Below are 13,513 nucleotides of genomic sequence, written 5' to 3' on the forward strand. Positions count from 1 at the left end.
GGTCCATGATCCCTGGTGTGCGGTAAATAGGTCTGGCCCCATAGTATGAGAAACATGCCCATATCATGGTGCTTCACCACCATGCTTCAATGTCTTCAGACTGTACTATGGCTTGAATGCGGAGTTTGGGGGTCGTCTGATGAACTGTCTGCAGCCCTTGGACCCAAAAAGAACAATTTTATTTTCATCAGTCCACAAAATGTTTCTTCATTTCTCTTTGGGCCAGTTGATGTGTTCTTTGGCAAATTATGTCCGCTTCAGTACGTCTTTTTTTTTTTTCTGTGGGACTTTGAGGGGACTTCTTGCTAAGAGATTAGCTTCACACAGGCGTCTTCTAACTGTCCCAGTCCTCACAGGTAACTTGAGACTGTCTTTGATCATCCTGGAGCTGATCATTGGCTGAGCCTTTGCCATTCTGGCTATTCTTCCATCCATTTGAATGGTAGTTTTCCGTTTTCTTCCTCGTCTCTCTGGTTTGGCTTTCCATTTTAAAACGTTGGAGATCATTTTAGCTGAACAGCCCATCATTGTCTGCACTTGTTTATAAGTTTTACCCTCTCCAATCAACTTTTTAATCAAAGTACTCTGTTCTTCTGAACAATGTCTCAAATTTGACCCATATTTCTCAGGCTTTCAAGGATAAATGTACGTTCAACATGTCCTGGCTTCACCATTACATAAGGGCCACCTGATACATGCCTGTTCCTTCACAGAATAACTGACCTCACTAAGTGAACTCCACACTGCTACTATTTTGAACACCCCCCTTTCAATTAATTATTCTACTACACACACACACACAAAACCATGCAGATCATGAATGCTGAGAATGTTGGTTTTCTTAGAATCTACTGCACCAACTGGCAAATTGTTTGACATGTGGTGATATAATTTATACCAAAAACAGTAATTAATCTGGTTACTCATATTGGACTATTATTTTGAACACTACTGTATATCATCTGATAACAATTACTGGGAATAATGGGTTTTTTGGCCAATAAAAAGCAAAACTTCCAGGAATAACATATAGTACTATCTATTTTGCTCAACAACAACAAGTTGTTTGAGTCAGTCTGTTTTTCTCATACTCATTACTACAGTGATACAGTGTGGTCTGACAACCATCAAACTATTACCGAGAACCCGTGAATGCAAATCCAATAATTAATTGTTGTCTGTTGCTGTATGAAATGTGGATTCCTTTTCCTGTCCAAGGTCAGGGAGCATTGTTAATAAGCAATGTGCCAGCTTATGCTATTTGAGGTGTGTGATAATGGAACGAAATACAATTTCCTAGAGGTCATTAAGAAACCGCTCCATTTTACACTTCTCAATGACTGTAATATCCATGCAAATGATAAAAGGTAGCAGTGGTGGCAGGCTTTCCTTCAACTTATTTATTTATTTTATTCTTTTATATCTCGCCATTAATTCCACAGTGCTTTACAGTCATTATCGGCACTGTGCCCGATGGGGCTCACAATCTACATTCCCTATCAGCATGTCTTTTTTGGACTGTGGGAGGAAACCGGAGACCCCGGAGGAAACCCACGCAAACACGGGGAGAACATACAAACTCCTTGCAGATGTTGTCCTTGGTGGGATTTGACCCCAGCGCTGCAAGGCTGCAGTGCTAACCACTGTGCTGCCCATTCGCCATAGTATGCAGAAGGGGAGAATATTCTACCTCCTGGTGGACTACAGCGGCTGATCCCAACACAATGGGAGCCTATGTGCAATGTATGCCACTGAATAACTATATGATGTAACACAGAAGTCTCAAACACAATGTAAACAGAGCCTAGGATCTAAGACTTTTTTCTGAAATATTAGTAACCGTCATTTTAATTCTTATTTTTTCATAAATCAATAATACACATAAAAATAAGCAATTTTGTAATATATTTTATCAGAGAAATCGGCTTCTTTCTCCTCCAGTACTTATTCACTTTCAAAATTATGAATTCTGCTGTAAAATCTGTATTCAGTGAAGACAGATTGCAACATTATGGAGATAGGAAATGAAAGTTGCTACTGATAAGTTTCTATGTAGATGGATGAGGTGGAGCTCTATCTCTAGCTTTTCTTTCCTCCTCTGTCCCCTCTACAGATGACTGCTACTAATAAGATTATTTGAGCTGGACATTACGTGTATATTTCTTCCCACTGCTGGGTGTCCATAGTTGGACCTCGGTCATGCTTGGTCCTTATTCATATTGAGGTCCTTTTTGACACATGGTCATTTTTGACTAGAGGTTATGACCGTCCTGACTGGGTACACCTTGGTGATGGTGGGATGGCTTTTACCCTTTTTTTGATCAAAAACAGTGTTTTGCTAAGTACGCTATGTTATTGCTTTTTACTTACTTATAAGAGGGTATATGTTCATTTCTATCTTAGGCTTTGTGTCACAGGATACCTCGACATAGAGGGGCCATTAGATTGCGAAATCTGGTTTCACGAACTCCTGCACTGATTAGAACTGCTTTTCCATATTAGTAAACAGTGCAGGTTTCATCCTTGGTGGCAGTGAAAGGGTTAATCAATTTAGTTGATCTCCTGGAGCTCTTCAACCTGGATTGTCTCAGCTGTTCAGTGTTGGCCACTCCCCTCTGCTATATTTGCCCGTCACTGGCTCTTGGGAATTGTCAGTGATAGTCCTTACTGCGTGGTTAGGAACTGGAGGTGAAGTTCGTGTTTGGAGTGTTGTTCAAGAGATAGTTGCATTTAGATTGAGATAGTTGAGTTTGTTTGAGTGTTAATCCTCATCCACTCCAATTTGTTTTCTTATTTACCTCTAGCGGAGTTCGCCTCGAATAACCATTGTCATCAATCTACTGGTAAGTCCCCATTCTTTGGGGCATACGGTTTTCATCCACAATTCTGCTCCTTCAATAGGAATCGTTCTTCAAAAGTACCTGACAGGGAATGGTTTTCTTCATCTATTACATCAGTGTGTCAAGGTGTTCTTAATAATTTAAGGAGGATGGGTTCCAAATATAAGAGTATGGATAATCGGAAACACTTGTTGAGTCCAGACCTGAGTGTTGGTGATTTGGCGTGGTTGTATTCGGAGAACATTCAATTAAATGTTTCTTCTTGGAACCGGAATCAGGTTCTTTGGCCCCTATAAAATAGTTGACGCCGCTTATCCAGTAGCATTTCGCCTTGCTTTACCACCTACTTTCAAGATTCATAATGTGTTCCACCAATCACTTCTCAAGAAATATATTGCTTCCTCAGAGGAGGGAGGAGCTAGAGGAAGAATTTTTTCTCCGTCTACTTACAAAATGACAGTTGCTACTGAAAAGTTTCTATCTCAGTATTGTAAAAATCTGTCTTCAAGGAACGCAGATTTTACACATAAAGTGAAAATTCGGAAAACAAATGATTAATCCTGGTGGAGAAAAAAGCGGATTGCACTAATGAGATACATTGTAAAGTTCCTTATTTTCCATTGCAATTTTAATTTGTGAAATAAAAATTAGAACGACTGTTACTCAGGGTCAGGGTGGTCTCATGTTTTGGAAAGTCATTGAAGAGTCAGCAGCTGCAAGGTCCGGGGAGCCAGTTGTCAGACAGGCGGACTCCCCACAGAGTCCCTCACAAAGAGAACAGAGATGGTTTATCATCATATCTGCCTTCATAGCCGCTGTATGCAGCAGTTACAAATGTCGGCCAAGATCAGTTCAGAAAGCCAATTTTGCCCTGTAACGATGGTACCAAGAACAGTGAAAACCAGGAAGTAAAAACATTTATTTAAAAGTTGGAATGCCCATTCAAGGTCCTTTATGACCCTATGGGGAAAACAATGTGTGAATTAAATGGAGAAAAAAGAAAAACAAAGGAGGAAAACAAAATAAATTTTTTTAAAAAAGCCACTGCTAGTCTAATTTATCATTTTTAGCACCATCCCATCAAAAAAATCAAAAATTTATCCAACATATGAAAATAATACTTAAAGTGAGCGTAACACAATATAAAAAAGTATCTTCGTTATCCATTGCCGTTTTTACATTTTTATATTTCCCCTCCGGCTTAATAAAGGAAAACAAAAGAAACAAAAAGTAAAACATACAGTACTGTGCAAAAGTCTTAGATAGCTCGGGAAAACGGTGCAAAGTGTGAATGCTTTCAAAATATAATTATTGTTTATTTTTATCAATTAAAAAATGCAAAGTGAATGAACAAAAGAGAAATCTAAAATCACATCAATATTTGGTGTGATCGCCTTTGCCTTCAGAACAGCATCAGATCTTCTAGGTACACTTGCATACAGTTTTTAAAGGTAGGCATATACTTATCCTTATTGCAATACCATCCAGGAGGCGTCCGAATGGCTCCATATAGAGTACGTAGAACGACACTCATGGGTGCGCCAGGTTCTCGGATAGGCTCCCAACCCGGTTTGTAGAGAAAATCTGGAACTCCATTCTTCAAAGAATACCAGACTTTTATTGTATAAAGTCAAGAGTGTGTAAAATGTGACCGGTCTACGTAACCTTACTCAAACATGCTGCAGAATATTTGGACCTTAGGGTTAACATGCTGCATAGTGCTATAGAAATGTGACCGCCATCACTGTGAGCCAGCCGCTGATTGGCTCCATAGTTATTGTTAAGCAGAACGACCTCAAACATATAGCCAATATCCTCAAAGGATACCTGTCATGCAAAAAAAACACAACTAACCCGTAGATATGGGGGTTAATCTGCAGGTTAATAATGTTCTAAAGCTGCCTAGCTCAACTAGTACTGAGAGCACCGTTGCCAGGAGGAAATTAACTTTATTCCTCCTGGGAGTCTCTCCTTATAAAGAAGAACAAGAAGTCCTGGAAGTGATGATATGGACCCCACGGATTCCTGATCCTAACATCACCGAGTCTGTCTGGGATTACATGAAGAGTAAGAAGGATTTGCAGACGCGACATCCACAGATCTGTGGTTATTTCACCAAGATGTTTGGAACAACCTCTCTGCAGAGCTCCTTCAGTAACTATATACAGGTGCATTTATGGGAAATGATGCTGTTTTGAAGGCAAAGGGCGATCACACCAAATAATCAATAATATTCTTAAACTTTGCATTTTCTTAATTGCTAGTATTAAATTAACACTTCTATTTTAGAAAGCATTACCTAAAGGTTTTGCGCAGTACTATATATAATACCGCTTATAACATATCTATTTTGCTCACTTATATGGCGCCATTAATTCCACAGAACTTTGCAGACATTATCATCACTGTCCCCGATGGGGCTCACAATCTAAATTCCCTATCAGTATGTCTTTGGAGTGTAGGAGAAAACCGGAGAACCTGGAGGAAACCCACCCAAACACAAGGAGAACATGCAAACTCCTTGCAGATGTCGTCCTTGGTGGGATTTGAACCCAGAGACTTGCAGGCCTTTAGTGATAACCACTGACCCACCGTTCTACACACACTCTCTTAAAACAGAGTGTGCGGGACAGAACTGGTTAATATTTTTTTCTTATTTACAATGTGCATGCATATTCTATGAACTCAATATTAATTGACAATCATTGTGAGCAAAAATGACATAAAAGTAATGTACAGCAGAAGAACAAAAACAAATAAACAAATAAATAAAACAGCTTACCCTGCAGCTTCCAGCAAAGGTGTAGGGTCAAATCCCGCTAGTAGCAAATAGGGCAGCCATTCTTTGTAATGGCATTCATATGACAGTCGTCTAAATGCATCTAGTTGATCCCCAGAAGGCAATGGGCAGTGCCGGCTCAGAAAGTAACGAAATAAAGGAAAATTGTTGTGTTTCAAACATCTCATTAAGTAAAAGCTTGACAGCTGGAATCCATATTTGAGAAGAAGCAGAGCCATTACAGAATGCCTAAAACAGATAGGAACAGTTCAATGCTTAATGAAACCATTGTTTAGTTACTGCAAAGAAATTAACAATTATTCTGCATAAAAATCATTGCATCAAAGACAAAACAGGATATTTAAACATGTTCACTGACTTCCAAATCACGAACCCACCCTTATCAGATCGTGTTAGAAATCAGAAAAGACAGTAAAAGATTACACTTTTTTCTCTATTTAGGACAAGTACAAAAGAAGCAGCATAAAATACAATATATAGCAGTACTAAGCAGTGTAACTGTGATTCCAGCTCTGGATTAAACTAAATCACTCACTTGCTGCATCACAACTTGCCTGTCTCTGGCTCCGCCCCAAACCCCTCACCTTTCTGCACTCCTTAGAATACTGCTGTAACCTGACAGCTCATTGTGCTGTCTATCATACTGTGACAAAGGCAGATATGATCTGCGTTTTAAAGTGGATGGCAAGCTCAGAAGTCAAAGGGGAGGGGAATAGCGCATAGGTCCCCAGTTGGCCCATGCCAGATCACCCTCATTAAAGTCTTTTTTGTCACCATTTGCAGCACGCATAAGCTGGCATTGCCGGCAATAGCAAATTGCAGAGTAGCTGCCGCAAGCCATTCTTAACTTCCGGCACGGAACTTTCTCTATGAGTAAGCTGGTGCCAAGAATCATACCAACTGCTTCATTTAGCAGATAGCTGGTGAGGAGAGACTGGAAGCAGGGGATTAATTGGAGGGGTACGCAAATGCTTTTTTTTTTGTTAACACAGTGGGGAGAATAAGACAAAAGTGGGGTAGGGATGGGAAAGAGGACATGGAATTGTAATGAATTGGGGGTGGTGGTATAAATAGGACATTAAGTTGCAATGAATTTAGGGAGGGGTGAATAAGAGAACATGGAATTGTAATGAATTGGGGGGTGGTAGGAGAGAGGTCATGTAATTGTAATGAATTGGGGGCGGTGGTAGGAGGTCATGGAATTGTAATGAATTGGGGGTGGTGATATAAATAGGACATTAAGTTGTAATGAATTTAGGGAGGGGTGAATAAGAGAACATGTAATTGTAATGAATTGGGGGGAGAAGACATGTAATTGTAATGAATTGGGGGGGTGGTAGGAGAGAGGTCATGGAATTGTAATGAATTGGGGGTGGTGGTATAAATAGGACATTAAGTTGTAATGAATTTAGGGAGGGGTGAATAAGATAACATGTAATTGCAATGAATTGGGGGGAGAGGAAATGGATTTGTAATGAATTGGGGGGAGACGACATGTAATTGTAATGAATTGGGGGGGTTTTAGGAGAGAGGTCATGGAATTGTAATGAATTGGGAGGGAAAAATAGGAAATAGAATTGCAATGAATTGGTGTGGGAAAGTATATTGAATTGTAATATATTGGGGAATGGAGGGAAAGGGGATATTGATTTGTAATGAACTGGAGGAGGGATGGGACAGAGGACATGTAATTACAATGAACTGGGGGGATAGGATGTAGGACAGGGACTTGTAATGAATTGTGGGGAGAAACACGTTGGCTAATTAATTTTTATTTTATTGGAAAAAAGTAGCTACAATGGGGGGGCACAGAACTGACTTATCAATTTATATTTTTAATGGTGGGTTCACAGTGGCTAATTATATATTAATGACATGTTGCATATCTATATTCAGGGTCTCAATGTGGTGAAGTATGTCTCTGCCACGGCCAAAGTTGCTGTGCAGCCCCAGCCTAATTTTAACAATGAGGCTTGCGCCGTTATGAGATTTAAGTAGCCCCAAATTTTATGATGCTGTTTAGTTCGGGACGGGAGACCTCCGGCAGATACAAGAACCACAGACCGTGACACGCCGAAGTGTGAATGTAGCCCGAGTCCATATTGTCTAAAAATTAGACAATACAGCTTAATATGCCCCATTATGTCTGATATTTCCGAGGGCAGAGGCCACAGAAAACTGAGGTTTCTTCATTCAAAGAATAGTTTGGTCTCCAAGATCATAGTGTCCAATGATTTTATCTTCAGTTATGTCTATAGAGAAAATCACACTTTCAGTATATTTCTATTTCCTAGTATAACCCATACAAACATGTACGGTAAATATAAATACATATATTCAGTGTTACATTAAAAAAATAACACTAGAAAACGCACCTTAGTGTGTGAATTTTTTTAATTCAGAATGTAAAAAAAAACAAGTGCTAATTATTAGGTTAATTTGCTTACAAAGTGCACAACTGATTTCAGTATGGGGCTGGGCAGGAGATTTACAATATTCCTTTACTTCCTCCCTGGTGGTATCAGCTGTAGTAGCAGATAACTATAAAATAAGGTACCGTATATACTCGAGTATAAGCCAAGATTTTCAGCCCATTTTTTGGGGCTGAAAGTCCCCCTCTCGGCTTATACTTGAGTCATACCCAGGGGTTGGCAGGGGAGGGGGAGCGGGGGCTGTCTAATTATACTCACCTACTCCTGGCGCGGTCCCTACAGGTCCCTGGCTTCCCGGCGCCCCAGCTTCTAACTGTACTGAGCGGTCACATGGTACTGCTCATTACAGTAATGAATATGCGGCTCCCCCTCCCATAGGGGTGGAGCCGCATATTCATTACTGTAATGAGCGGTAATGGTGACCGCTCAATACAGGAAGAAGCTGCCGGCACCGGGAAGCAGGGACTGCACAGCGCCAGGAGCAGGTGAGTATAATGGGGAGGGGAGCGCTGCGCGATATTCACCTGCTCCCCGTTCCGGCGCCGCTCCGTCTTCAGTGTCTTCTGCAGTGACGCTCAGGTCAGAGGGCGCGGTGACATGGTTAGTGCGCGCCCTCTGCCTGAACGTCAGTGCAGAAGATGCTGAAGATGGAGCGGCGCCGGAACGAAGTCAGGTGAATATTGAAAGTGTCGGGGGCCTGAGCGACGGAAAGGTGAGTATGTGATTATTTTTTTTTTATCGCAGCAACAGCAAATGGGGCAAGTGTCTGTATGTATGGGGCCATAATGTTTGTGCAGCACTATATGGGGCAAGTGTCTGTATGGGGCCATAACGTTTGTGCAGCACTATATGGGGCAAGTGTCTGTATGGAGCATCTTATGGGGCCATAATCAACGTTTGTGTAGCACTATATGGGTCAAATGTCTGTATGGAGTATCTTATGGGGCCATAACGTTTGTGCAGCACTATATGGGGCAAATATCTTTATGGAGCATCTTATGGGGCCATAATTAACGTTTGTGGAGCATTATATGGGGTAAGTGTCTGTATGGAGCATCTTATGGGGCCATAATCAAGGTTTGTGAAGCACTATATGGGGCAAAAATCTTTATGGAGCATCTTATGGGGCCATAATCAACATTTGTGCAGCATTATATTGGGCAAATGTGTCTATGGAGCATCTTCTGGGGCCATTATTAACCTTTATGCAGGATTATATGGGGCATATTATAATATGGAGCATCTTATGGGGCCCGTCATAAACTTTATGGAGCATTGTATCTGGCTCCTGATTCAATATGGATATTCAAAAACACTTAACCCACTGAACCTATTTTTACTTTTGACATTTACCGGTAGCTGCTGCATTTCCCACCCTAGGCTTATACTCGAGTCATTAAGTTTTCCCAGTTTTTTGTGGCAAAATTAGGGGGGTCGGCTTATACTCGGGTCGGCTTATTCTCGAGCATATACGGTAACTTGAATACTTTCTCCCCATAAATAGGGAGTCTTATCAAGTGCTGAAATCTTGAGCATGTGCCATGATGGTTGTACATATTCACAATTTTTGGAATGTTCAAGTAAATTTGGAAAATCCACTAATCCATCATTAAGTCAGTCTTGACGTTGAAGGATTTAGTGAACATTAATGTACATTTAAATAACTTACAAAACCATTTGAATAAATCTTGACTCTAATGTGGCCCCCCCAAACTACATTAAAAGTTACAACAAGCCATTAAGATTTACTTTCCAAAAATTAGTCACTAGCCATGGATTCCATTTAAAAGCTGTCTGATGGAACTCACGTAGAATCACAATAAATTCCAGCTCTGGAGTCTGACTACGGTGTTTGTTATTCTGTTCACACTCCGCTCTGCCCTAAATAACAAAACTCGGCTAAGAAAGCCGGCCACTTGCAGTCGATAGATTTCAGCAATCATACCTAATGGTGAAAAAACAAACAAGAACAATGATACTCGGTGACAAGTGTTCAACAAATGAAACCTGAACTAATTTGATTTCTCCGGTTTTAAGATCATTCTGAGAAGAACGGACGCAATATGGGTTATCGATACGCGGTCTTTTTATTAAATAAGGACTGCAAAAAAAAAAAAGCCTCTCTGATGACTTGACAGCTCAGATTCTCCAGAACAAGAGAAAAAATTAACAGTAGAAACATCATCTAAATAGTCAATATTCAGACAGCGTTATTGTCCAACTATAAAAAGGAAGAAGAAGCCACATCGATGGCGTCGGCCTACTTATCTATTTTTATTAAGTCATTTGCTGCAGACCAAACAAAAACACGCTAATGATGTGCGGGGATTTCGGGAGACACGCTTGAGCTGATACACTGTAAAATGCTATACAATGAACCTTAAGCAGTGCTTCATTGCAAGCCTCATGCATAATTTATAAGGGACCTGCCAGAGAAAAGTCTGGCTATTATCCAGGCGTACGTGTTCACATGTGCAAGCAAGGGCTTGGATGAGTTCCTGCCTCGAGCAATTTCAAATCATCCACCGTCTGACCACAGAAACATTAACTAGAATAGGTTAGCCATAATGCAAATGCTTTCATTAGATGGGGTGATCTCGCTCCCGTACTTGCTTTTTAATACGGCACCTTTTTTTTTTTTAGGTGGAGCGAATGTATTTGGTATAAACGTATTTGACAATTTTAGACTTCCAGAATAAGAAAACTTAATGCGCTCTTCATAAAAGAGGCCAAGATGTAGCAAAGGGCTGAGCTCGTCATTTCATAAAAACAGAGATATTATTTGCCGTTATATATTGTCACAGTGCTATACAAGAGTGACAATTTTATCGGAAGCCAATTAAAATGGTTGTCCGCTTTATTTTAACTACTGTGCTGGGGACATTATTTTGTGGCACGTATTGATACATCGGTATCGCAGGTTCTCCTCTTGTACTTCCCTCATAGACTCCTCTAAAATGTCTGCTGTCATGTGACCAGACCTGCCCATCAGTTTCCTCCAATTGCAAACACTGTATATTGGAAAGCTACTTTTCAATTGGAGGAATGTGATGGGCAGGTCTGGTCACATGTTCCTCCACCAGGAGCCATTTTCAGAGGAGTCTGTGAGGAAGTCAGTACTAACAAGAGCAGGAGCAGAACCTGTAATACTTATATGTCAGGAAGTGTCACAAAATCATGTCCCCGACACATCTGTTAAAATAGCAAAAAACTGGATAACCCTTTTAAGCCCATGTTTTTTCACCCTTTCAGTCTTCTTTAAAAGTATATACCGAGAAAAGCTGCAGACATATATATATTGAATTGAGGCTAACATTGACCAACTGTAGAATACAATGTTATCTGTTTAATAAGTGCATCATAAGTAGAGATGAGCGAACTCAACCTGTAAACTTCGGGGTTTGTACCGGAGACTTTGTGTCCGATGCTGAACTCCAAACATGGTCTTCTCCTGGAAATCCGTTTTACAGTTCGGGGAGGAAAGAGAGATTTTTCAGTTCTAAAGTTTGGGTCCCTGTTGATTTCTATGGGGTTTGGGTTCGGGTTCAGGTTCAAGCTAGGGTACAGTTCTGATTCCTGAACAGAACTTTGGACTAAAGTTTGGTAGAACCTGAACTTCCATGGGTCCGCTCATCCCTAATCATAAGCATTATACAGTATATCTGTAAAATTAATGCCTAATCATAAGCATTATACAGTATATCTGTAAAATTAATGCCATTGTAACCTATAGGTAACAATCGCCACTGTATGCGCAAGCTATGATCACACAAAGGATATAATTGCATCCAATTAATAAACGGATCAAGAAAACTTAATGAAAAGGTCATGACTAGTGATGAGAAAATAGTATTGTTACTCGGGTGTCCCTGAGCATGTTTGGGTGATCTCCAAGTATTTGTTAGTGCTCGGAGATTGTTTTCCTCGCCTCAGCTGCATGATTTGTGGCTGCTGGACAGCCTGAATACATGTGGGAATTCCCTAACAAACAGGAATTCCCACATGTATGCAGACTGTCTAGCAGCCGTAAATCATGCAGCTGAGGTGAGGAAAACAATCTCCGAGCACTAACAAATACTTGGAGATCACCCAAACATGCTCAGGGACACCCGAGTAACAATACTATTCGCTCATCACTAGTCATAACACATCCCTTTATTGGATGCCATGAAGGACAGTATTAAACGGCATCAGTCATCCATATTAACCACTTCCCAACATAGGAAATAACTAGCATATTCTACAACAGGTGCGGATGTATTGAGCAGGCTCAGAAGCTTAGCCTGCTCCAAACACGGTGGGTGCCGGCTGTATTATACAGCCGGCACCAAACTCTAACAACAGCAACCGGAGTTAGCTGCAATCACTGCTGTTTAATCATTTAGATGCCAATGTCAAACTGAATGGTTTTAATTAGTTAGGATGCCCTTCCTTGTCCCTCCACAATCTCGGGATTGCGAGGTGCAGATGGTTTAATCTGGCCATCCAAGGCCTAATAAAGAACTCCTTCACCATCTTATGAAGCCTAGTGAAGTACAGTATAGTACAAGTGATCAAACGGTTCAAATACTAAGGGACTAAAAAAACTGTCAGTAAAAAAAAACAACCTTTTCAAATGAAAATAAATTAAATAATTTCAAAGTTGGAAGCGGTCAATCCTTGACTAGTTGGTTGTGGGTTTAAAAAACCTTATAGAGGTGAGCAGTTATTTACCCCTTACCTATACCGGATAAGACCCTATTGCGCTTGGTGTCCACCTGTTTTTTTTTTTCTAATTTAAAAATAAAAAAAAAAATGGTGTGCATAAAATTCAGATTTATGAAATTCTAAAATTAATGAACATGTACTGTAAATGCTGTGAAGAAAAAAATCTACCGGTAAATTCCCAAGTTACCAATTTTTGGTCATCTCTAATGCCTTATAAAATTTAAAATTATTATTATTATTATTATTTATTGTTATAGCGCCATTTATTCCATGGCGCTTTACAAGTGAGGAGGGGTATACATAATAAAAACAAGTACAATAATCTTGAACAATACAAGTCATAACTGGTACAGGAGGAGTGAGGACCCTGCCTGCGAGGGCTCACAATCTACAAGGGATGGGTGAGAATACAGTAGGTGAGGATAGAGCTGATCGTGTAGCGGTTGGTTGATCGGTGGTTACTGCAGGTTGTAGGCTTGTCGGAAGAGGTGGGTCTTCAGATTCTTTTTGAAGGTTTCGATGGTGGGCGAGAGTCTGATGTGTTGTGGTAGAGGGTTCCAGAGTAGGGGTGATACGCGAGAGAAATCTTGTATACGATTGTGGGAAGAGGAGATAAGAGGGGAGTAGAGAAGGAGATCTTGTGAGGATCGGAGGTTGCGTGTAGGAAAGTACCGGGAGATGAGGTCACAGATGTATGGAGGAGACAGGTTGTGGATGGCTTTGTACGTCATGGT

General features: G+C 40.5%; 1 protein-coding gene across 3 annotated transcripts in view; it reads right to left on the reverse strand.

Annotated features, from left to right (window-relative positions):
- The window catches only part of ASB3 (ankyrin repeat and SOCS box containing 3), a 130,674-nt gene that overhangs the window by 24,923 nt on the left and 92,238 nt on the right, over positions 1–13,513 (reverse strand). For all 3 annotated transcript variants that reach the window (XR_013221020.1, XM_077282480.1, XM_077282479.1), the window contains exon 9: positions 5,623–5,868. Coding sequence is in view for 2 of the 3 variants with exons in the window: in XM_077282480.1 (XP_077138595.1) it covers positions 5,623–5,868 (246 nt within the window). In the remaining variant the exon portion in view is untranslated. The remainder of the gene's footprint in view (positions 1–5,622; positions 5,869–13,513) is intronic.

The sequence above is a fragment of the Ranitomeya variabilis genome, chromosome 2 (genome assembly GCF_051348905.1).
Source record: "Ranitomeya variabilis isolate aRanVar5 chromosome 2, aRanVar5.hap1, whole genome shotgun sequence".
In the NCBI taxonomy this organism is placed as follows: domain Eukaryota; kingdom Metazoa; phylum Chordata; class Amphibia; order Anura; family Dendrobatidae; genus Ranitomeya; species Ranitomeya variabilis.